This window comes from Phyllopteryx taeniolatus, chromosome 10 (assembly GCF_024500385.1).
Source record: "Phyllopteryx taeniolatus isolate TA_2022b chromosome 10, UOR_Ptae_1.2, whole genome shotgun sequence".
NCBI classification, from domain to species: Eukaryota; Metazoa; Chordata; class Actinopteri; order Syngnathiformes; family Syngnathidae; genus Phyllopteryx; species Phyllopteryx taeniolatus.
This window is the reverse complement of record NC_084511.1, coordinates 24,306,977-24,328,850: the sequence shown is the minus strand read 5'-3', so window position 1 is coordinate 24,328,850 and position 21,874 is coordinate 24,306,977. Positions and strand designations below refer to the sequence as shown.

Genomic DNA, 21,874 nt, shown 5'->3' with positions numbered 1-21,874 from the left:
AAGTCATTTATATCGCTAAAATTAGGCCATTGGGTTCACTCTGTCACAGCTCATCCAATCCGGGCCACACCTGTTGACATACAAGTAGTCACGGAACACCTCCACATCTGTCCACTAGAGGCCACCCGAGCTTGTTGCGTGAGATCAACGAGGACCCCCCCCCCCCCCCCCCCCTTCCCAAAAGAACTTTCCTGCTACGTCACTTAAGCCCCGCCCCGCCTCGTGCCACAACCTCTCTTGTCGGCTTGTCAACGGCACGCGACGCGCCGCATCCATCTGCTATTTATCTGCTGTCTGGCGAGGGCAAACAACAACAACAACAACAACAAACAAACGGACGATATCAACCTCCAACTCGGGGACACGAAAGTGGGGAGTCTGTCTCGGCCGAAACGCGGCGAAGAGTGAGGCTGACTTCGGGTCGGCGCCCTTTTCTCAACTCTTACAAAGTGAATGGTAAGTTAGTAGCTTCTTTTTGTGTGTGTTTTCGTAGCTTTTAGCATATGGCAGCTCGTACCACAGTGTCACTTGATTGACAGACTGCCAGTGGTGACTTGAACATACCCTTAACACTATAATAATATATAATAATTGTAGGCAATAATGAATGGCCGTCACTCAGCTTGTTTTGTCACCCAGACCGTCACCGACTGAAGCTCGTGATCAGATACGGAGTTAAAAAAATAATAATAAGGTCGATGTCCAACTGCTTATCTCTGCCTACTCCCTTCACACACATTCAGAATTAAACTTTTTAAATTTACTTTTTGATGGGAAGGGAGGGAAGGAAGGAAGGAAGCTTTTAAGGAAGAAGGGAGGGAGGAAAGGAAGGTAGGATAGACGGAAGTCGGGATGCATGGCAGGAAGGAGAAAAGGTTTGGCAGGAAGGAAAGAAAGAAGGATGTATGGATGAAGGACAAATGAATGAAGAAAGATAGAAGGAAGGATGTATGGATGGAGGAACCTAGGAAGGACAAGTTAATGAAGAAAGAGAAGGGAGGGAGTATGGATGTATGAAAGGAACAAGGGATTGTATGAAATGATGAAAGGAAAGAGAAGGATTGGTAAAGGAAGGAAGGAAGGCTGAATGAAGAATGTAAAGATAGAAGGAAGGGTGGATGGATGATGGAAGGAAGGAAAGAAAGAACGGATGCAGGAAGGAAGCAAGGAAAGAGAAATGGAGAAGCAAAGAAGAACAAATAAGTGAAGGAAGGAAAGAGAAGGAAGGGAGGGAGGGAGGGTGGATGGATTTATGGAAGGAAGGAGAGATGGAAGGAAGGCAGTTAGGGTGATTAATGGAAGGAAGGAGGAATGGCCCGAAGGGATGGATGGAAGAAAAGAAAGAATGGAGGAAGGACAAAGGATTGAATGAGGGAAGAAAAGAAGGGAGGAAGGAATGTAGAATGTTAGAGGAATGTATGAAAGGAAGGACAGAAGGAAGCTTAAAGGGAGGACGATGGAAGGAAGGAGAAGGTCTCAGCTCAGGGCATGCGTGTCTCTTGTGTCGCGCGCACCAAAATCTCCACTTGAGGATTAAAAAACTAACACAAAAATCAATTATTATTAGATGCTTTATTCCAGTCTCTTTCAATTGAAGGTTTTTACTGTCACATGTCATCTTTCCTGAGTTGTGTGTGCATTGCCTTGAGACTGAAGGACAAATTAAAACCGTGTTGACAATTATTCCCCTAACAGGTTTGGTCAGGGTTCCGTTTTTAAATCAAGCATTTCTTCATTCCCGATTTTGCGTTGGATCAACCTTGTTGTTTGCATGCGCGTGAATGTCCTTTTAACTGTGAGAAAACCGATTTGTAAAATGTCAAACATGTTGAAAAGGGGGATTTTATTTTCATTCCTCGAGTGCTGGCAAAACATTGAGTCACAGCTGCCCCAGCGGTGACAACAGCGTCTTCCTTGGAGATCAGTTCCATAACAACATAACATATATACACACACACACACACACACACATAGAGAGGCACAGTGACAAGAATTCCCTCTCGTGACACACACAACCATAAGTGGCTTATTCAACAGGCGTGTTCATCCTGGTTTTGTGTCTCTTTTTTTCCTTCAACTCCAAGTCCAACAGCTGACTGTCAGGACTCTGAGGACAGGCTAATTCCTGGTCCTTGTGAGGGAGGGAGGGACTACAATAGACTAAGCCAGTGGTTCTCAAACTGGGGATGCGCAATAAATTATTACGCGTTATCCCCTGGACTAAACAAATAGTCGTGCATGTACAGTACACAAGGCTAAAAAGTACGGTTCTTTATTGCTCCCGGTTAGGCCTAAGCAGAGAGAGACACGGAGATGAGCTGGGCCGAGGAGGACTGGACCGCGGGCCTGTCGGGACGGGTTCTGCAAAAAGTGAAGGAGCTGCAGGCCCACCAGGAGCGTCTGTCCAGAGAGAACAAGCAGAAGCAGCTGAAGCTGGACAACATCCACGTTAGCCACAACAAGCAAAGTGTGAAGGTACAAGCAGCCGTTGTGTAGAACGGTGTTTCCCAATGTTTATTGAGCCAATGCACATATTTTACATGAGAGCAGTGATTCTCAAAATGTGTTACGAGAACCACTAAACATACATGACAGAATTACCGAATTAAATACAAATTAAATTGACAACATTTAAAACATGAAAACTGAAATACAACCAAACGTATTAGAATGGTGTACAGACTACAGTGTTTACACATCCCATTAAATTGTATTAATTTTTTTCATCCAGTAGGCTACAATACATTCTGTTGCTTTGAGTGGTATATTTTTTTACTTTTCATGAAAAGTAGTAGCAGTGGTAATTTTTTTTAGTTTCCAAGTAATGTAAATTTTCTCACTTTACAAGTTTAGTAGATTTTTTTAAGTACAGTTCAGTTGGATTTAACTTAAGTAACTGCAATACATTTGCAATAACTATTTGTCATCGGTCTTTATTTAGGTCTTTTACTAATATACAGCAGCAGCCTATTATGCTTTGTGCTGATTACAGGGTTCCCACAATCAAACACTTGATTTTTAAGCTTTGAAAAAAAGTTCAGTGCCAATACTTCACAATAATTAGCAGAATACAGTCTTGATCTTGAAATATCATTCTCACAAGGACAGATATTAAAAGAATGTAGCCTCAGTTTGCAACGGAATTTGGAATTTGATGTCAGAACGCTATCACAGTTTATCATCTCTTCTGGTCACTTCTAAGTACGAGGATGTGCGTGGGGAGCTCCAGGCGGTGCGCAGGGAGCTCCAGAGTGTCCAGGAGGCTGCCCAGCTGGCCGAAACTGGCGGTCAGCGCCTCACCCAAGAGCTTCAGACCAAACAGGCCCAAGTGTGCTCCTTGGAGGGCCAGCTCGATGCCGCCCGGACACTCAACAACAAGCTCACCCAGGAAGTTAAACGGTACAGTGGATCAAGTTAATGAGGTGGCATGACTACATCTGCTTTCATTGATTAATATTGCCCCTCCTTGCAGACTGGAGGCAGAACTAGAGAAGTTGCAGAACAGCAACAGGTCTGCAGACAACACTCCTTTCTCCACACCCTGCTGGAGTACAAGCTCACCGAAGGAACACCATGGTACACCCCGAAAACAGATCCTGAGCCCTGTGATGTAGGGTAGAGCCCGACCGATAAATCGTCAGGCCGATTAATCGGGCCGGTTATAGCGTAGTACCGATAACTCTGCATCGGTCATACAGTATGTAACCGATGTATTAACTAAACCGTTTTGCTGGGCAGCGATTCTGTCGCGCTACTTCTGTGTGTCTGTGTTCTACTCTGCCTCTGTGAGTGCCTGGCCCCTCCCCCTAACACGCACACAAACACACACACATACACAGCCGAAATACAACCAAACATAGAATGACACTTTTAGCCAGTTGTGTAATGTTGGTTCAAAAGGTGGGGGAGCAAATATGTTTTGTGGTTACCCCGATCCCCCCTGGATTATTTATGTATTTAATTTGCTTATTTATTTATTTACCTACCTACCTACTTTAAATGCATCAATTTGGTATACTTTGAGGGTCACGTTGAGAACATTCCTTCATTTTCCGTACCGCTTAGCCTCATTAAGGTCGAGGGCATGCTGGAGCCTATCCCAGCTATCTTCGGGCGAGAGGCGGGGTACACCCTGAACTGGTCGCCAGCCAATCGCAGGGCACATATGAACAAACAACAATTTTCACTCACATTCACACCTACAGCCAATTTAGAGTGTTCAATCAACCTACCACACATGTTTTTGGGATGTGGGAGGAAACCGGAGTACCTGGAAAAAAGCCACGCAGGCGCGGGCAGAACATGCAAACTCCACACAGGCGAGGCCAGATTTTGAACCCGGGTCCTCAGAACTCTGAAGCAGCTGTGCCGCCACGTGGAGAACAATTATGCACAAAACAAGAGCCTGGAGCAGTGGTTCTCAAAGTGTGGTATGGTGCAGGCTCCCTCTAGTGCAGGGGTGTCAATCTTATTTTTGTCGCAGACCAAGTTAGTTATGGTTTTCCTCATTGGGCCCTTAAGACAATGAAAACCATATAAATGTGTAGTCACCTCACCATGTTATTTCATATCCACAATTACCCCGGGAATAGATTGTTACATATATTACTATATTTAAAGGAATTTAAGTTGAAATCAAAAGTTATGGAAAATTGTGGCACACAAATATTAAGTGTACATTTATTGTTCAATTTATGTTAAAGTGGCAGTAGACCCCCTTTTTTTTTTTTTTTTTTTTTTTGCAAGAATAAATCATATGTGCCACCACTCACTATTCAACACACAGTATTCTCGTTAATATTGTGTTCGTGGAATAAAAATTAAACGGAATAATTCCTCAATCTCAGGGGGCTGCCACTTTGGGCAACATCACGCTCTTCTGGAGATCGAGATTAACATCACAACTGCCCCCGCGAACGTAGCCAAACCCGCAAAACAGGTTAGCAGACTCCCTGTGTATGCTGTGTGATGAAGACATAGTTTGAACAACATTTTAGCAATTTTATGTTCTAGTTCCCTTTTAAAAAGGGATTTTGTGAAAGAAAATGCTTGTAATATCTGTTAAAAGTGAAGAAAAAACTACAAACGTAGCAAGAAACATGACGTACACAGACTTTAATTGCTTTAGTGGGCCACATAAAGCGGTGCAGTGGGCCGGATCTGACGCGCAGGTCTTGAATTTGACACGGGTGCTTTAGTGGTACTTGAAAGAATCACAGAATTAAATGCAATTTTTTTTTTAATCCAGTGCAATACTTTTAAGTGCAGTTGTATTTCACTGCTATGTGCAATACGTTTGAATTGAATCACTCACGTCCCGAAGCAGTTTTGAAGGCTTCGTTGCCTCCTTTTGCGAGCCTGTCGCCACATGAGATCGGGCTTGGTGCATGAGAATCACCTGCACCAATAAACCTGTATTGAAGCCGGGCAGCTGATATTGTCTCTTAAATGTAGCTTTCTTTTTCTTGGAAATAGAAGGTACTTCTTTTTTCTCATCATTTGGCCTTTTCCACCTTTCTGAAGAACCGTTTACAAAATCTTATTTTAAATTTTTTTTTTTTAACTCATTTTGGGTAGCTTTTGGGCTTCCGTTTTTTTTTTTTTATATTGTATGAGGTTTGAACTTGATTTTCTATGTAAAACTCCTTTCAGATTCTGCCAAACAGTCAAATACTTATTGTTCAGTCTCTGTGAGCGACGCGGTACCCCAGTGGTTGGGGGTCGCAGCTATAATGCATTCATAATGCGATGTGAGGTCCCATAAAAACAGAGGTTATAAGTAAAATCCCAGAGCTCCCATTCTTTCCCAGGCTTTCTCTCCCCACGGCCTGAGATGTCTTTCCTCTTCTGTCCTGAGACCACTTCACTGTCTTCATTCCGCTTCGGCTTAAACGACTCATTCGTTCCTCACAGGATCTGTTCCAAATGCTGTGTTTTTGTCCTTCAGGGAGCCGAAAGGATGAGAGGACGGGGCAGAGAGAGGAATCGCAGCGCTCACTACACACCCAAGTAAGTAGGAGCGTGATATATTGTTGAATTGAATTGTTCATGTTTTTCCATTGTGGTGAAACTTGAGTTACTTTGGGTGTAAAATCTGTGTCTTCGTTTCATCAGCGGCTCCAGTTCTCAGACGCCTCCAGTCCCTCGTTGCCGCGGCAACTCAAGACCCCGCCCCGCAGCCACCCGTCCGACCAATCGGACTCTTTCGCCGCTCCCTCGGCTGTTTTTCCGTGGGAGCGGGACGACCCCAGGCCAGCGGCCAGGAGGCCATCTCCGTCTTCTCCCCTGACACCCGGTGCTGACCACCAGTCAAAGCAGGAGGCGCCTGAGAGGGAGAAAGAACTCTGCACACAAGCAGACAGTGAGTGCGGATTCAAAATGATTAGCAAAGCCCTTGCAAGACTCAATTGTTTCCCGATGGCACGCCGTACTTAGTTTTGATTGATTTGCGATGAAAAATACACCCAATAATGTTTTGAAGGAGACATACAGTGGTCCCTTGAGATGCAATTAACCACATTTTTTTTTTCTATACAAATTTTTTTTACCCCGAGTGAGGATAACCGGTTCACAAAATGGATGGGTGGATGGACATGCAAGCAAAACTGTTCGATACAAGCACTGTATGGTGGCAGTGAAATAAATTCAACTCATTTCACAACAAGCAGCAGTTTGGCAGATAGTGAGCAATTAAAAAAAAAAAGAATCTTCAAGACTCCCAGTTGAAGTTTACTGTCAAACTAAACATAAAACAAAGAGAATTGAATTGATGGCTCTCTAGAGACCCAGCTATTTATATACAAGACCTCAAAAGTAAATTGTCCGTTATAAAGTATCTTCTGACCCTCATTTGTTGTCAAGTGTGGAAGCAAGGATTATTTTATGGCATAGCGACTGTAAAATATGTCCAGTGGATTGTGAAGTTACAATACACGCCATTTATGAAATATCTGCCACAGCGCTTTCATTCTACATTATGAAGAAATCAGAGACTTTGCCACAGATTCCTGCATGCTACCTTCTCTGCACACACAAGGTCTGGTTCAGTGTTGACCTACGGTGTGTGTGAGAGTCTTTTTATTATGTTCCCAGCAAGATACTGGTAAGATAAAACCTGCTGCTTGTTTTCTCAGATCAGAAACATAACCTCTTTCTACGTCATGCCAGGAATGTTTCGCTACTGTTACACCTGCATGATAAATTAACTGCAGACGTTGTAACAAAGACCTATTGATATCTGTGTACATGGGACAGAACACAATGGTGAACGAGTAGGTCATTCACAAGGCCATTAGGCCAACATATACATTTGCATGCTGGTACACTGTTGGCACTCTTTGACGATAGTTCCTGTTTAACACATTCAGTGGACACTTTACTATTTGATGCAGAAACACATCCCCCATTTCTTTTTTTTTTTTTTTTTTGGGCAATGCAGTGAGGACTTTTTAATAACCAGCAAATAGCTGAAAAACTGACAATATTGGAAATTATGATGTCACACTGTTCGGCACTGGCCGTATCGCAAGACACCGCTGTGTTAAGTAGTGTCTCTGTTCTGTCCACCAGCGTCGTCGTTACAAATGAGGCATCATGCGGCGTCTCTGGAGGAACAGTTGAGTGTGAAGACGGAGACGCTGAAGTCACTTCAGTTTGAAATGGCGCAGGGCAAGAAGAAGATGGCCGCCACAGAGCTCAGCCTGCAGAGGGCGCACAACGAACTTAGCGTGGCGCACACGCGAATCACTCAGGAGAGCGAACGGGTAACAACACACATACTAATAATGCTAGTAGTGGTGCGACTTACTCCATTTAGTTTGTCATTCACAAGTTGTCCTTTCATTTGTTAAGTCCAGTCTGTTCCCACTGAAAAAGGAACATTTCCCTCTGTACTATTGTCCTAAGACATCAAGACATTTTGTTGAGAAAAACATCCCCTTTGTCCCGTTAGGGGCCGTAGAAGAATTCAGAGGATGTGTGTTTGCGTATGTGTCGGAATAAGATGCGATTAACACAATGCTTTGCTCTTTTCAAAATATTCTGTAGAGAACCCTTGTCAAAGTTATTGTTTGACTACAGTATACATACTGCATGTGCCCTGCGATTGACTTGTTAACAATCACTGGGCTCAAGCACTACAGAAAATGGGTACTTTGTGTCCCTCGCAGGCGTTGGGAGCTGAGCAGAGGCTCAAGCAGCTTCAAGAGGAGCTCAAGTGTCAGCGGCAGAATGCAGAGAGCAGTCGACTGCATCACCAACAGCGCACGAAGGAGCTGGACCAGCAACATCAGAGGGTAAGGTGGGACTAGGCCATCGCTCTTATTGTGTCATTACATCTTAAGACAGGGGTGCCCAAGGTCCGGCCTATTACGACTACTACTACTAATATATTGCTTTTTGTATAGAGCTTTTCGAGGTCTAAAAAGATGCAAATAACTATTCATAATTAAACTAGTAACAAAATGTCTCTTCATGACGCCCTGTGAATTCTGCTCTGTGTCAAAGGTCCGATTTGTGAACATGTCATTGCAAGGAACCGAAAATTATGTTCTCGGAGGCAAGTGAGCACTGAGCTTTACGTGTCACATCCAGTCATCAGAAGGTCGGAACAGAGATACAGAGACTGAAAGAGTCACAGAAAGGCATAGAAGTGGCCATGCTTGGAAATGTATCGCTCGATTTCTGGAATATGTAAATTTTGCCATTGAGCTCCTTGTTTGTGAACAGGACACTGAACACCATTGACTTAAGACGTTACCTCACACATTTGCTTGTTTGCTCGCATTCAGGACCTGCTGGAGCTTCAGAAGGAGAAGCAGTGCGTGGAAAAGCAGCATCAACAGGAAGTAAATCAACTCAACCGGGAGCTGCAGCAGGCCAGGACACTTCACAATGCCCTGCAGGCCCAGGCGGACAAGGTGAGTGCAGTCAGTCCAATACAAGCGCACAAATGTTCCTGCATCGACAGCCGGTTGTCCGCTGCTGCTGTTTTCTGCGTATCTTTTTTTCCCCTTCACACCACCTCGCTTATCTTTGCCAAAGGTCAATAAACTTATCTCATTTCTTCAGCCATGCTTGCGTCTTTCCTTTGTGCTCGCCCTCTTATTCACTGTGGCTCGCTCTCATTTTCTCGGTGTTTTCCTCCTACCTCCTCTAATCACTGCCCGTTCCTTTTCCTCTTCTCACGGTTTCTTCTGCCCAGTGGAGATGTTGATCAGCAAAGGTAAAGGCGCAGAAAGCATTGTGTATGGCAGCGTGACGTCAAACCATAACTCATTATCGTTCTCAGTCGGAGAGGTATGAAGGCATGCCCGGGGTGGAGATGCAAGATGTTTGTTCAAGCGTATTGCATGAACATTTGTTGTGATATTTGTTGTTGTTACTCACACATTTGAAGGAACTCTGAGTGCAGGTGAAACTCATGATTTGGATGCAAAGAATCATAATGAGCATTATTCATGCACTTTTATTCTTGCCATAGCAAGTTAGGTCTGCATGTGTTTGGTTTCACTCATCGCTAATCCCTTTTTTATTAGTTTTTTTTTTTTTTTGGTAAAAAGAAATAGTTGGAAACGCAGGGAATTAACACATATTTTGTCTTGCTTCAAAGAACATTGCAGTGGTGCTTTGAGATGCAAGTAACTCGACTTATGAGGTTTTGAGATAGGAGCCGTCATTCGGTTGATTTTTTTCATTTTATTTTTTATTGTATGTTTTTGCTTTGACTGTCGAGTGCAAACTTGATACACGAGCGTTGTATGGCAGTTGCAGTGACTCAACTCACTTTGCAAACAGAAGCAGTTTGGCAGAGAGAATTAGTCAACAATGCTTAAAAAAAGAGGCCATTTTGTGCCACTCCCAATTGTTTACTGTCAAACTAACCATTAAAACAAAGAGAATGACATGTTGTGTATTTTCACAACACTTTGCCTTAAAGGCTACTAAATTAATGCTACACAAACAGTGCGGCAAAACACGTAGACAGACAATATAACAATACTCACAGGCATATATTCTTTATCCCCTGCTAAGAACGACTAATATTACTGCCGTACTGAGGACCTGGGACCGTCTCCATTTGCAGTATATCCGTATGTCTGTTTTATACCTTCCCCAGGTGGCCAAGGCGTCCTCACTGTTCTATGTAATTATGTCATTACTGTATTTAAAAAAAAAAAAAAAAGAAAATACAATATTATAGAGTGGGCGGCATGGTGGACGACTGGTTAGAGCGTCACCCTCACAGTTCTGAGGACCCGGGTTCAATCCCCGGCCCCGCCTGTATGGAGTTTGCATGTTCTCCCCGTGCCTGCGTGGGTTTTCTCCGGGCACTCCGGTTTCCTCCCACATCCCAAAAACATGCATTAATTGGAGACTCTAAATTGCCCGTAGGTGTGAATGTGAGTGCGAATGGTTGTTTGTTTCTATGTGCCCTGCGATTGGCTGGCAACCAGTTCAGGGTGTACCCCGCCTCCTGCCCGATGACAGCTGGAATTGGCTCCACCACGCCCGCGACCCTAGTGAGGAGAAGCGGCTAGATGAGATTAATGACATTTTCATTCATTTCAATAAGGAAAGATGATTTGAGAGGAGTGTTTTGCGTTTCAGGCGTGTTCAGTCTTGTCTCCAACAAGTCATTCATTATTGAGCTCTCTTTTAGTGAAGCCTTTTTCCCATTGTTTTTACCCCTTCTCCTTGGTTGTTTGTATTCAAGTACCTGATGCCTATTTTCCCCATGTCAGCTGTCTCAGCAGAAGCAAGTGCTGGACAAAGAGTTGGAGTCTTTCAAGGAAAAAGTCAAATTCACAGAAGGACAGCTGCAGGAGAGTCAGAAGAAAGAGACACAAATACAAGCAAAACTGAAGGTAAAAGACAATAACGCAGATCCGAACTGGCCTGCGTGCATCAATTATGCATTAACTGGACAGAGAGAACTTGGTAAATTTTTAAACATTGTCTTAATGTATCATATGTGCATCTAGGAGGCGCATTAAGTGCATATTAAATAAATTATAGCAGGCAATTTACGATAACGTTCAAGAATGATTAGGCTGAATTTTTGTACTTGTTAGGCATCAAAAATCCACAAATCACTTTGACTGAATAAAAACGGGTGTAATACTAAAGGACAATAAATATGAAATACAGTACAAGAGTTGTGTCCAAAATTCAACCCTAAGACTGTTAAATTTGTTTCCATACTATGCATTGTGTAGGTTAACTGCATTCTGCTCCAAGAACATAATACCCACTTAGAGTTCGGCTCGGTCGCTAAACAGGCTTTAGTTCCGTTTTGTTTATATTTGCCATCAGGAGGTGACGCTCGGTGCGGAGGGCGTGGCAGTTAGTCTGGAGCAGAGCAAGAAGAGAGAGCGAGCAGTGGAGGAAGAGATGAGCAGACTGGCAGGGGAACGAGCGGATGCCATTCGTCTTCTCAAAGAACTGCAAGGTGTGCCAACTACACATGAGTATCAGAGAATACTGTACATAATCCAACAAAACGCTGACTACTAATAATGACTCCAGGGATTTTTCTCCCTGCAATGGGATGTAACATTTTTAGTATCATTTAATGTACTTTGGCAGAATCCACTCACCCAATCCACTTGTGTTATCTGTATTATTTAAATTGAAATTAATTTAAGTCGTAAATGCATGTTTGACTGTACATAGAAAGAAAAACATCATCTCGCCCATTCTGCCACCTGCTGGTCAATAATATACAGCGTGTCCCCCAAAGATTTACTCACTCTTGACTTGGGGAGAAGACTGTTTTCTTTTATGCCATTATCTTGAATTTAATGTTATTTTATTTAATTAAACTTAACAAAATATCGGAATAATTGATTTTGGCGATCACCCTGTTAGTATACAGTAACGCAAACTAAAATTTTGGATTTTAAAAATTATATTTAAAAAAGAATACATATATATATAATTTTTTGTGAATACAACCAATGACCAATATTACATTTAAATCAATTAGTTTTGAATTTTAATTAATTCAATTAAATTCAATATTATTCAATTATTGCTTTGATTTATAAGATAAAATTCCTAAGTGTTTCTGGTAATGTTTCTGATGATAAGTTATGAAAGGACTAGGCAGTATAATGTCATTTGGACAAAGTGACTCCAATTGTTTTTATTATTGTTGTTGTTTTTGAGAAAAGAAAACACATACAAACAATAATAGAAGAAACAGCATGGGATGATCCATCACACAACAAACATTCAGTCCACACTTACATACATCATTATGCTCATATTTCCATATTAATTCTCTGTCTTGTGATGAAGTTTTGAATATCTGCCCCCCGTAGAGGAGCGTTATTATTATTATACACAATCAGCCCTGGCAGTTAATTTGCAACACAGCTATCAATTTTATATACAATAGGGCCCCATTTTATTAATTAACTGTTCTTAGTCATTTTTATGTTTACTCTATTTATTAACTAAAAGCTATTTTAAAAAAATCACATGTGCAATATTTGTTTTCTCCTATAGAACAAAAAGCTGCTCCTCTACCAGAATGCACACAGCTTGTCACGGTTTCTCCCGTCGGACAGAGTTTCTCGTCTCAAGCCTCCTCTCATCACACTCTCTCGTCCACGTGCACCAAGCGGCCTTCTGCCCTCCGGGCTGAGCCGAGGGGGCTGAAGCAAGAGGAAGAGGTCCAGGAAAAAGCCGCTATTTCCATATCTTACCCGCCTGACAGAGAGCCTGGAGAGGGCATTGATTCTGAGCACATCACTGCAGACACTGAGTGTTCCCACCGACGAGGAAACTGTGAGGAGAAGGAGTCCTGCGTATGCAACAATGCCCCCGGTGAGGGCGAGAATGGCACAATAATTCTCGATACTCTGAAGTCTGAGCAGACGATACACACCGAGGACCTCCAGAGGGAGAACGGCGCATTGCGTTTGGAGCTGCGCGACGTGCGCGAAGAACTCCAGAAACGACTGGACGACCTGGAGGTTCAGCGACGCGCCGAAGCGGAGGCCAGGACGCGTCTGAAACAGCTGAGCCGTAAACACGCCTGCCAAGGGGTGGGGAAAGAGGAGCAGGACAAGCAATGGAAGGCTGAGTTGGAGAGGGAGAAGACCGAGAACGACAGGTTGAGGAAGACTTTGGAGGAAAGAGAGGAGCAGGACAGGACGAAGCAGACACAAGACGACCGGGAGGCAGAAATGATGCAACTCAACTTCCAGCTGAAGAAGCAACTTGGGGAAGTGAAACTCCAACTGGCTTTAGAACGAGACGGCAGAGAGAGAGAGAAAGAGGAGCTGACTCAAATCACCAACGTGGAGAGAGAAGGAAAGCGAGAACTGAGCATCAAATTGGAAGAACTTACAGCTCAGCTTGCTGAGCTGAAGAACGCTGGAGCTCAAGAGTCTCAATGCGAGGAGAAACCGCTAACCAACGGCCCGCTGACATACTTGCCGCTCCACGCTGACCAGCTCAAGTCCAACGTCATGATCTCGGATGAAGAAGTGCCGTCACTGGAGCAGTACGCCGTCTTCTGCCAATCTACCAACCAGCGCAACACGCTAGTTTCCCAGCAAACGACAATGGGGCCACAACACTCACAACTGTCACATGAGGGACAAACGGTGCCAGTGGGCTCTGATTTGAGAGACACCTCTTCAGAACATCTCCAGAAGGACAAGTCTGTGTCCACCAACTTCACCAAGGAGATTGAACGACTGAGGAGACAAAATGCACAGGAGACGGAACGTGCTAACCAGCTCCAAGTTAAACTGACTGCCCTTCAAAACCAGGTAAACGGAAATGTACTCAATTAGAACATGCGACACTGCTACTTGGTCAGTTGTAACTTTTATGTCAGTGGTGGGAAGTAATGATGTACAAATACTTCATGACTGTACTTAAGTAGATTTTTCTGGTATCTGTAATTGAGTATTTACAGTGTATATGAAGAGTCTACACACCCCTTTTCAATGCGTCTGTGATGGAAAAATGAGACCGAAATGGAAAAAATAATTCAATCATTTAGGGATGGGAAGTAAAACGAAACTGAAATAATGTTTACACAATTTTTAGTATCACTTACTAAAAATTGTGTGTGCCTTTTCCTTTTAATTAAGTAACAAGAGTTGAATCAGTAGCTCTACTTTTACTAGTCTTTTTTAATACTACTTTTTAAAGTATTTATACCACTACCTAAATGCAAAGTGTTTTGTGTACTTTCTTCATTGTCTCTTATTGGTATGAAAATCTTCATGCCTTTTTAAAAACACTCATTCTGCTTCTTCATCAACCTTTCCCCGTCTCAGTTGACCAGTCAGACCAAACAGCTGACCGTGGGCTTTGAGAAGCAGAGCCAGTACATCTCGGGACTTCTCGCTGAAGTGGAGGAGAAGGAGGGCGCCCTCCTCAGCCAGGGAGAGGAACTGCGTCGCTGCACACGAGAGCTGGACGCACTCAAGTCCGAGAGAACGAGAGAGGAGGGAACGGGAAGAAAAAAGGGAAACATTTGCAAGGTGGAGCATGAAGGCCAAATGGAGGATGTTCTTGACTCACTGGGTTCCTTAAATCTTAAATCTTTCACTTCAATTGCACTTAGCTCACAAAATGACTCGGTTCAACAAACACACGATCCAACTGATGTCGGTGCGACTGATGCTGAAAAAACAATTCCCAATCAGGTGGACAATTCAGCGGTATCGACTCATCCACATGGCTTGGGAGGCTCTGATAAGACTCAAAGCATCAATGGCTGTGCTTTGGCAAACACCGAGGCTGTGTGCGGGCCAGATAAGGGACAAGTACTGGTGGCTGCATCCCGACTCGCTCCCCAGCACAAGGATCAAGTTCTCAAACGAAGTATGACTTGCATCCTCTCTGAAGCAAGCAAACTGGTACCAAAGCAAGAGTTGGAACGTGACGCCCTGCCGACCGCACCCAGTGTGTCACTTGACATCACCTCAGAGACGAGAGGAAGTGCTGATGAGATGATCGACTATCTGCAGACACAGGTATCCATAGCTTTAGTGTTGAAGTTTCAGAGCCCCAGACCTGAAATGTGTGAATGTGTGTGGCTAACGGGTTAGCGGCCAGCCATCTTCGCTTACTCCCACATCACTCGACAGGTCAGGCCCCTCCTTTCAAAGCCACACACATTCAGAGTTACAAATACTATTGTGTAGAACACGAGGATGGTGGCCCCAAGTGGACAAAAAAAAAAATATATACATGTACCTCACATGCATATTTTGTGTTGGTATTATGCATAAAGCTTGAAAAATATATGGTTGCTACTTCCGGGAGGGGTGGGCGGGGGGGGGGGTACTAGAACATACCACCACGTTAAACGAAGGGACTACTGTACTGTATATTGATTTGGTCGTAACAAATAGCAAGTGTCTGTTAAAGGCATCCCTCCATGTCCAGGTGGTGGCACTGCAGAGGGAGCTACAGGAGCACTCGAAGGTGGCCCAGCAGCAGGCTGAAGAGTTGGCCATCTGGAGATTGGCTTCTCAACCCTCCTCCATGTTGGATCAGGGCCTTCCCAGCCAAGGGGCGCAATCTGAAACGCAAACGCAGCACGGCGCTAAGGACCAGAACGCAGCGCTGGTCGTCAGAAAGGATGTGGTGTTGCTCTCTTGCGTCTCCAACAGGCTGCAAGGTCGCATGCTCTCCGCCAGGTACAACAGATAGCTTGAGTGAAGTGAATTTTTTAAAAAATGGAGCAAATTTTAAGTTTTTGGATTAAATGTATTATACGCATTATAATGCCTCAAGGGTCCTGTAATGCCCTCGCAAGTGGGCAAGGAGAGCCGCGGTCGCCGACGTAGCCGTGGATTGAACGAGACAAACAAATACAAAAATAAGAACACTCGCAAGGAGTGACTTCTGTCTAGCCCCTGATGTCGCTCACTAGGCCACACCCCTTAAAGGCACACATCCAACACACAAATACTACAGCACGTACGGTAATTGCACAGTTTTATAAAATACAGTACTTGTTTTTTAAAACGCGTAACAAAAAAAAATGCTCTAGTCTTTTGGGGGCTGGAAAAGATTAATAATTTATTATCATTATCCATCCATCCATTTTCTGAACCGCTTCTCCTCACTAGGGTCGCGGGCTCGCTGGAGCCTATCCCAGCTATCATCGGGCAGGAGGTGGGGTACACCCTGAACTGGTTGCCAGCCAATCGCAGGGCACATACAAACAAACAACCATTCGCAGTCACACCTACGGGCAATTTAGAGTCTCCAATTAATGCATGTTTTTGGGATGTGGGAGGAAACCGGTGTGCCCGGAGAAAACCCACGCAGGCAGGGGGAGAACATGCAAACTCCACACAGGCGGGGCCGGGGATTGAACCCGGGTCCTCAGAACTGTGCGGCTGATGCTCTTACCAGTCGTCCAACGTGCCGCCTATTATCATTACTTCCTTAATTAAGTACATCAATTAATGAGATAAAATGCATGCTGTATCAAAAATTGAGGTAAATTAATACTACTCCGACTCAACTCGAAAACAGAGCTGTCGGTTTCGATTATACAAATAAATGTTTTCGTATACGGTATCTTATGAAGTTTTGTCCGGCAGCTTTTAAATAAAATGTATTATTGGTGTTTACACTTGAAGCATGCAGCAGCCGAACCTGCCTGAGAGGAGCATCCAACAGCCCCCGGCTGACGTAAACGAGGTAAGCTACTTAGGTTATCACTCATACGAACACGCGTGTCGCTCACTTCCGAGACTCCTCGTAGTTTACTTGAGGGGATGATTTGAAGGTTTTGTTTTTTCCTGTTAAAATAATTTACAGGACTGTAAATTCCCAAGGATTTGAAAAGACAATACAGATATTTAATTGCATAGAGAGACCCCGCCTCTCGCCCGAAGTCAGCTGGGATAGGCTCCAGCACGCCCGCGACCCTGGTGAGGAGAAGCGGTTCGGAAAATGAATGAATGAAATACATTTTATTAAATAATTGGTTAATTCATTATAATTATATTCCTTCATTATAATTATCATAATTATATTAATTATAAGTGACTATATATAACTGCAAAATGAGAATGTATTGCTGTTTTGTTATTAAAATTAACTATTTTACGTACACAAATCCACTGGCCCGTTTGTCCATTTAAAAAAAAACCTAGTGTGTCCCTTGAGCACAAAAGTTTACCCACCACTGTTATTAAATTTGCTCTCCTATAAAACCGGTATGTGATTTATCTTACCTTCATCTGAATTAAAAAATTTTTTTTATTGCCATCATTTTTTTGTGATTCAGCCATCAGAAAAGGAAACGCAGCCTTCAGGAACATGTTCAAGCCCACATAAGGAGGCTGAACATCAAATGGGTCAGGAACATGTCAGCAAATCTTCCGCACAAAATTCTGATGGCGACTCGAGCGGCTGGAGAGCGATCAAAGACTTGAGCGCAAGCACCAACATGGCCAGAAGTGTCAGCACTCAAACACGGGAGCAGTTGTGCCTCGGTGGCACTGAGGCGGCCCCTGAGCGCCACTGTGTGCACACGCAGACTGACGCTGAGACCGAGAAGAAAGAGTTAGACGACGCTTCCCCTCACATAACTAAAACTCTGCCATCTGCGAGACCAGCGACGGGAGACAAAATGCTCTTTTCCTCTTCCTTCCCCATCCCGGCTGACCCGGTGCGTCTGGCAGAACGGATACGACGAAACAGGACGCAGCTGTCTGCCGCTTTTGACGACACTGAATATGAACCTTACGGTCTCCCGGAAGTTGTCATGAAAGGTACTTTCTGTCCATTAATAATCTGCGGTTCGGGGAGGGAGTGGTGGGGGGGACATGGCTACAGTAGATGAAATAAACAAAACAAAAAAAAAGCATTTTACCGTCTTGAATTGGACCGTTTAACATCCCATTTCCTCTCCTCATTTTACTATTTATCCTTTGTTTGCGTCCCGCAGGTTTTGCCGACATCCCCACTGGGCCCTCGTGCCCCTACATTGTTAGGCGGGGCTTGTTAGGGACCGTCGTCGTCCCCGTCACTCAGAAGGAGGTCAACCCGGAGGACGAGACGGATTGATAGGTGACCGCAGGTATGTAACATCTGACGTATCGGACGCTGAGCAAAATACTTTTCATGTTGGAAAAAAAAGACAAATCCCCTAGAGCAGAACCAAAACTACTACAATATATAATTAATTAATGGAAACTTAAGGCAACATCGCCTTTTCCCATCTGATTCAATCGCGCTCTATTTATTTTTCAGCACGTTTACAGCGGATGCCGATACTTTGACAAGCAGCTTGTCTCTGTAAAGTGCTTAGAAATATGGTGGTGCCTTGACATATGAGTGCTATTCATTCTGGGACCACGCTTGTAACTCAAACACTGATATTGCAAATCATCTTTCCCCAGTGAAATGAATGGAAATGGCATTTGCCATTGCCATGCTGGCAATTTTTTTCATGAGTTTTTTTAATAAGAAAAATAGCACTCTACTGTATTAATTCAATAGAATGTAAAAAAAAAAAAAAACAGTTTGTGCATCATGATAATTCAATGGGCATCGTGCTGCTTGATATGATGTGTGCATGATTGCCACCAGGGGGCAGTATAATGCATAGACATACTTCATGTAGATGGACAGAAGAAGACCGTCGTAGCTGCACTGCAATATTTTGGCATAGGATAAATAATATATGCCTGTGAGTATTGTTGTATGCGTATGTTCCGATATAAGTTGTTTAGGGTTTATTTTTAATAATTGATTAATCGGTTTATTGTTGGTTTTTTTTCATTAATTGGGTGAAAAAACATTTCTTATTTTCCATCACTTTATTCAAAAACAGCACATTATTTCAAATTGGCAGTGTACAAAAGTGGACAAGCAGGTTGCTTCAAGAAATTCCCAGAGCTCTTAAAGTAATAAATTATGAATAATTAAAAAAATAATAATACAAATAAATGTTGACTCGTCGGCTGATTGGTATGCGAGATGGTCGTTTCACTAACCACACCGAGCAACAACAGAAACACGCTATTGTTGACCACCCAAGGGAACACAGCCACCAAGGCATTAAGATAGGGACTTGAGCAAAATCCTATTGACAAGCTAACAGAGCTAGCGCCGAAGTAACGATACTACTATATCTTCAAATGACGTATATTCACACACAAACACATACATATAATATAGCAATATTTACAGGCGTATATTCTTCCTATTCTCTGAAAAACAAGTTATTTTTGATCCAGTTCAATCATGACTTTCTTCTTCTGGTCTGATGCATTCTGATGAAGTTGTTTATCTGCATGCGTGCACCACGCTGCCCCCACGAGGTCAAGGTGCGCACAGCAGGAATAGGACACGCTCCAATACACGGCACACACACAGCGGCAGCACAGACTGGTGTAATAATCGTACGACGCAGCGGCTGACTGACATGACACTACGTATCGATGATGAAAGTCATTGCCAACACTTTTAATCATCGATTTTTTTTAAATATTTTTTTTATTTTATCAATTCATTTTTGCAGCCTTAAAGTTGTTTAATCATTTATAATTACGCCGACCTAGACTGCAGTTTCGTCATTCCGTGTGTGGTGTTTTTCATTGCGAGTTAGCGCTAAGATAGTGGACTTTGGTTTTACAAAGTTTATGGTTTTGGTTTAATTCTCTTTTTACTGTAAACCAGCTGTGAGTGGCAATAAACAGCTTGAAGCACGCTTTTACCATCTAGCTCATAACTCAAATTTTTGCTCTCAACTCAAGACAAAGAAATCATCCGAGTGACGGCTCGTTATCTCTTAAAAATCATAAGTCGAGGTACCACTGTATGTGAAACTAGACATTCGCTTCGTAGAACATAGACGAAACATAGATTGACTCACAAATTAAGGATTGTGTTTAAAAAGAAAAAAGTGGGGGGCATGGGGGCGCTTTGCCGTGTTCATTCTAAAGGGGGGGGGGGGGGAATTTTCCTGGATCCTACCTTGAAACCGTAACCTCCTTGGCGGTCTCGTGCTTTTCAGACCCCTTCCATGGTCACACGTGCATACAGTGGTGGAAGTGATCGGCAGTGAAGGACAGCCTGGGCTTTTCAGGGACATTCTGTACGCCGGTTGTCTTCCGCACAAACCTCCACTGTGCATCTGATGCTTTCATCATCGCTATATTAGCCACAAATAACTTCACGGTCATGATTTACTGCATGTTTAGCAATGCACCACAGGTCGTTAAGTGATGATTTGTTACTGTTTCCACACCACAACTTTTTTTTTTTCCCCGCACCAAAGAGACTATTTATGCTTCGTTAACTGTATGAACTTGTGGTGTGGAGCCCTGGTGTAACAGAGTTTTATTTGTTATTGATATTATTATTGTTTTTTTTTTTTAAGGCCAAGGGAGCCTGTTATAAAATGTGACATTTCTCCCGTTTATTTCCTCATTCAGCTTTATTTATGGACATGTGAATGTTTTTTAGTGAAGGGCAGGTGTTTAGGTAAACGCCTTATGTGAAAGTGTAGCGCGTGTGTGTAGGTTAGCTATGTTTTTAAACATGTCTCCTTGTGGATGGTGTGTGGGTGCGCGTGTGTGTGTGGGAGTAGTAGCGGGCCGATCGCCGGCTAACCTGCTTTCCGCTCCATTTATGGTGATGTGCAGCAAGCCAGCTCTCCTCTCGCGCTTTGCTTTTGATGTGCTTGTTGTTCCAGAAAACCAACTCTGTTTTATTAGCACGAGCTGCTTAATATAATCAGATAATGTTGTGTTGGAAGGGTTTAGATTTTGTCCAAGTTTAGGGGGCTGGCCTAAAAGACTTGAACACCACCCAAGATTCACTGCTGTAATTGAAGTTTAAAAAAAGGGATTTTTTTTTTCTTTTGTATTTAGATTTGAAAAAGTAGATTGGACTGTTACTACACTACACACACATTTCTCCCTTCATCTCTGTGGCATGCATAGTTATTTATTAGCGATTGTGAACATGGCATCTGTTTGTGTATGTTGCTAACGCTTAATGTGAACATATCCCTGTTGTGTCGGCTCCAAATTAAAAGATTCAACGTCTGCCAGCTGCCCTCATTCTTTGTATGTAGTCTGATTACTCAGAATTACATTGGATTCCACCGTCCGGGATGCATTGTGAATTTCTAGTCGTTCGTCCACAGGGTTTTTCCATAGTGTAGCCACATTTTGTGTGTTTGATTTTGAAGACCCGTCATAGCTCAATTTGGAACATTTAATTTTCCTTTTTTTTTAATGTTTTTTTTTTATTATGTTTGTTTTTGTTTTAATTAAATTGTATCTTTTAATTTCAACTCTTCTGTTAATTTTGTGTGTCAAATTAACCCATTTTGAAGGTTATGGAAAGTCTAAAAAACATGTTTAAAATGTTAAAGAAGAAAACAAAAACTTTGTCAATGTCTTAATTTGATTAAACAAAAATCAGCTTGTTTTCATGGGGGACTGCAAAAATCAGAAAATATTTACTGTTGAGAGGCTGAAATCATATGATTTAGACAATTTTAAGTTAAACAATGGCTCTAAACCACAGGTGTCAAACTCAATGCCCGCGGGCCAGATGTGGCCTGTGAAAGCAAGTTGTGTGTCTCCATGTGTAAAAAATTGTTTTCCTTGACTTTGTATTTCAAAACTAGTTATCAAATAATTTTTGGGGGTATATTTTATGTAATAATATGATCAGGCTATTGTACATTTATATGGTCATAACGGCCCTCTAAGGGAAACCATAACTGCAGTGTGGCTCACGACAAAAATTTGTTTGACATCCATGCTCTAAACGATTAATCGATTATCAAAATATTTGTTGCTTAATTTGATGATCGATTAGTTGACGATGAATCGGTTGTGATATCTCTAAAATAAACATT

At 42.9% G+C, this 21,874-nt stretch overlaps 1 protein-coding gene across 2 annotated transcripts; it reads left to right on the top strand.

Moving 5' to 3' along the window:
• The first annotated feature begins 220 nt into the window (after positions 1-220).
• si:dkeyp-115e12.6 (centromere protein F) lies at positions 221-21,050 on the top strand. 2 transcript variants are annotated; one of them, XM_061787919.1, is made up of 18 exons: positions 221-456; positions 2,290-2,475; positions 3,203-3,399; positions 3,473-3,576; positions 5,948-6,009; positions 6,115-6,361; positions 7,570-7,763; positions 8,169-8,294; positions 8,790-8,918; positions 10,743-10,865; positions 11,314-11,449; positions 12,511-13,784; positions 14,301-15,002; positions 15,418-15,671; positions 16,626-16,686; positions 17,279-17,765; positions 17,942-18,073; positions 20,015-21,050. In XM_061787919.1, the coding sequence occupies exons 2-17, from the start codon at positions 2,314-2,316 to the stop codon at positions 18,058-18,060; spliced, it is 4,377 nt and encodes a 1,458-aa protein (XP_061643903.1). In that variant the 5' UTR covers positions 221-456; positions 2,290-2,313; the 3' UTR covers positions 18,061-18,073; positions 20,015-21,050. The 2 variants fall into 2 exon arrangements, with proteins under 2 accessions (XP_061643903.1, XP_061643904.1); XM_061787920.1 differs by lacking the exons at positions 16,626-16,686; positions 17,942-18,073; positions 20,015-21,050 and having other exon boundaries at positions 17,279-17,573.
• Positions 21,051-21,874: the final 824 nt, after the last annotated feature.

Bases quoted from the DNA above. Each gene is read 5' to 3' on its own strand.
- si:dkeyp-115e12.6 (XM_061787919.1), top strand. From the start codon at position 2,314: ATGAGCTGGGCCGAGGAGGACTGGACCGCGGGCCTGTCGGGACGGGTT. The intron at 15,003-15,417 runs GTATCCATAGCT...CTCCATGTCCAG, and splicing joins TCGACTATCTGCAGACACAG to GTGGTGGCACTGCAGAGGGA. The intron at 15,672-16,625 runs GTACAACAGATA...TTACACTTGAAG, and splicing joins GGTCGCATGCTCTCCGCCAG to CATGCAGCAGCCGAACCTGC.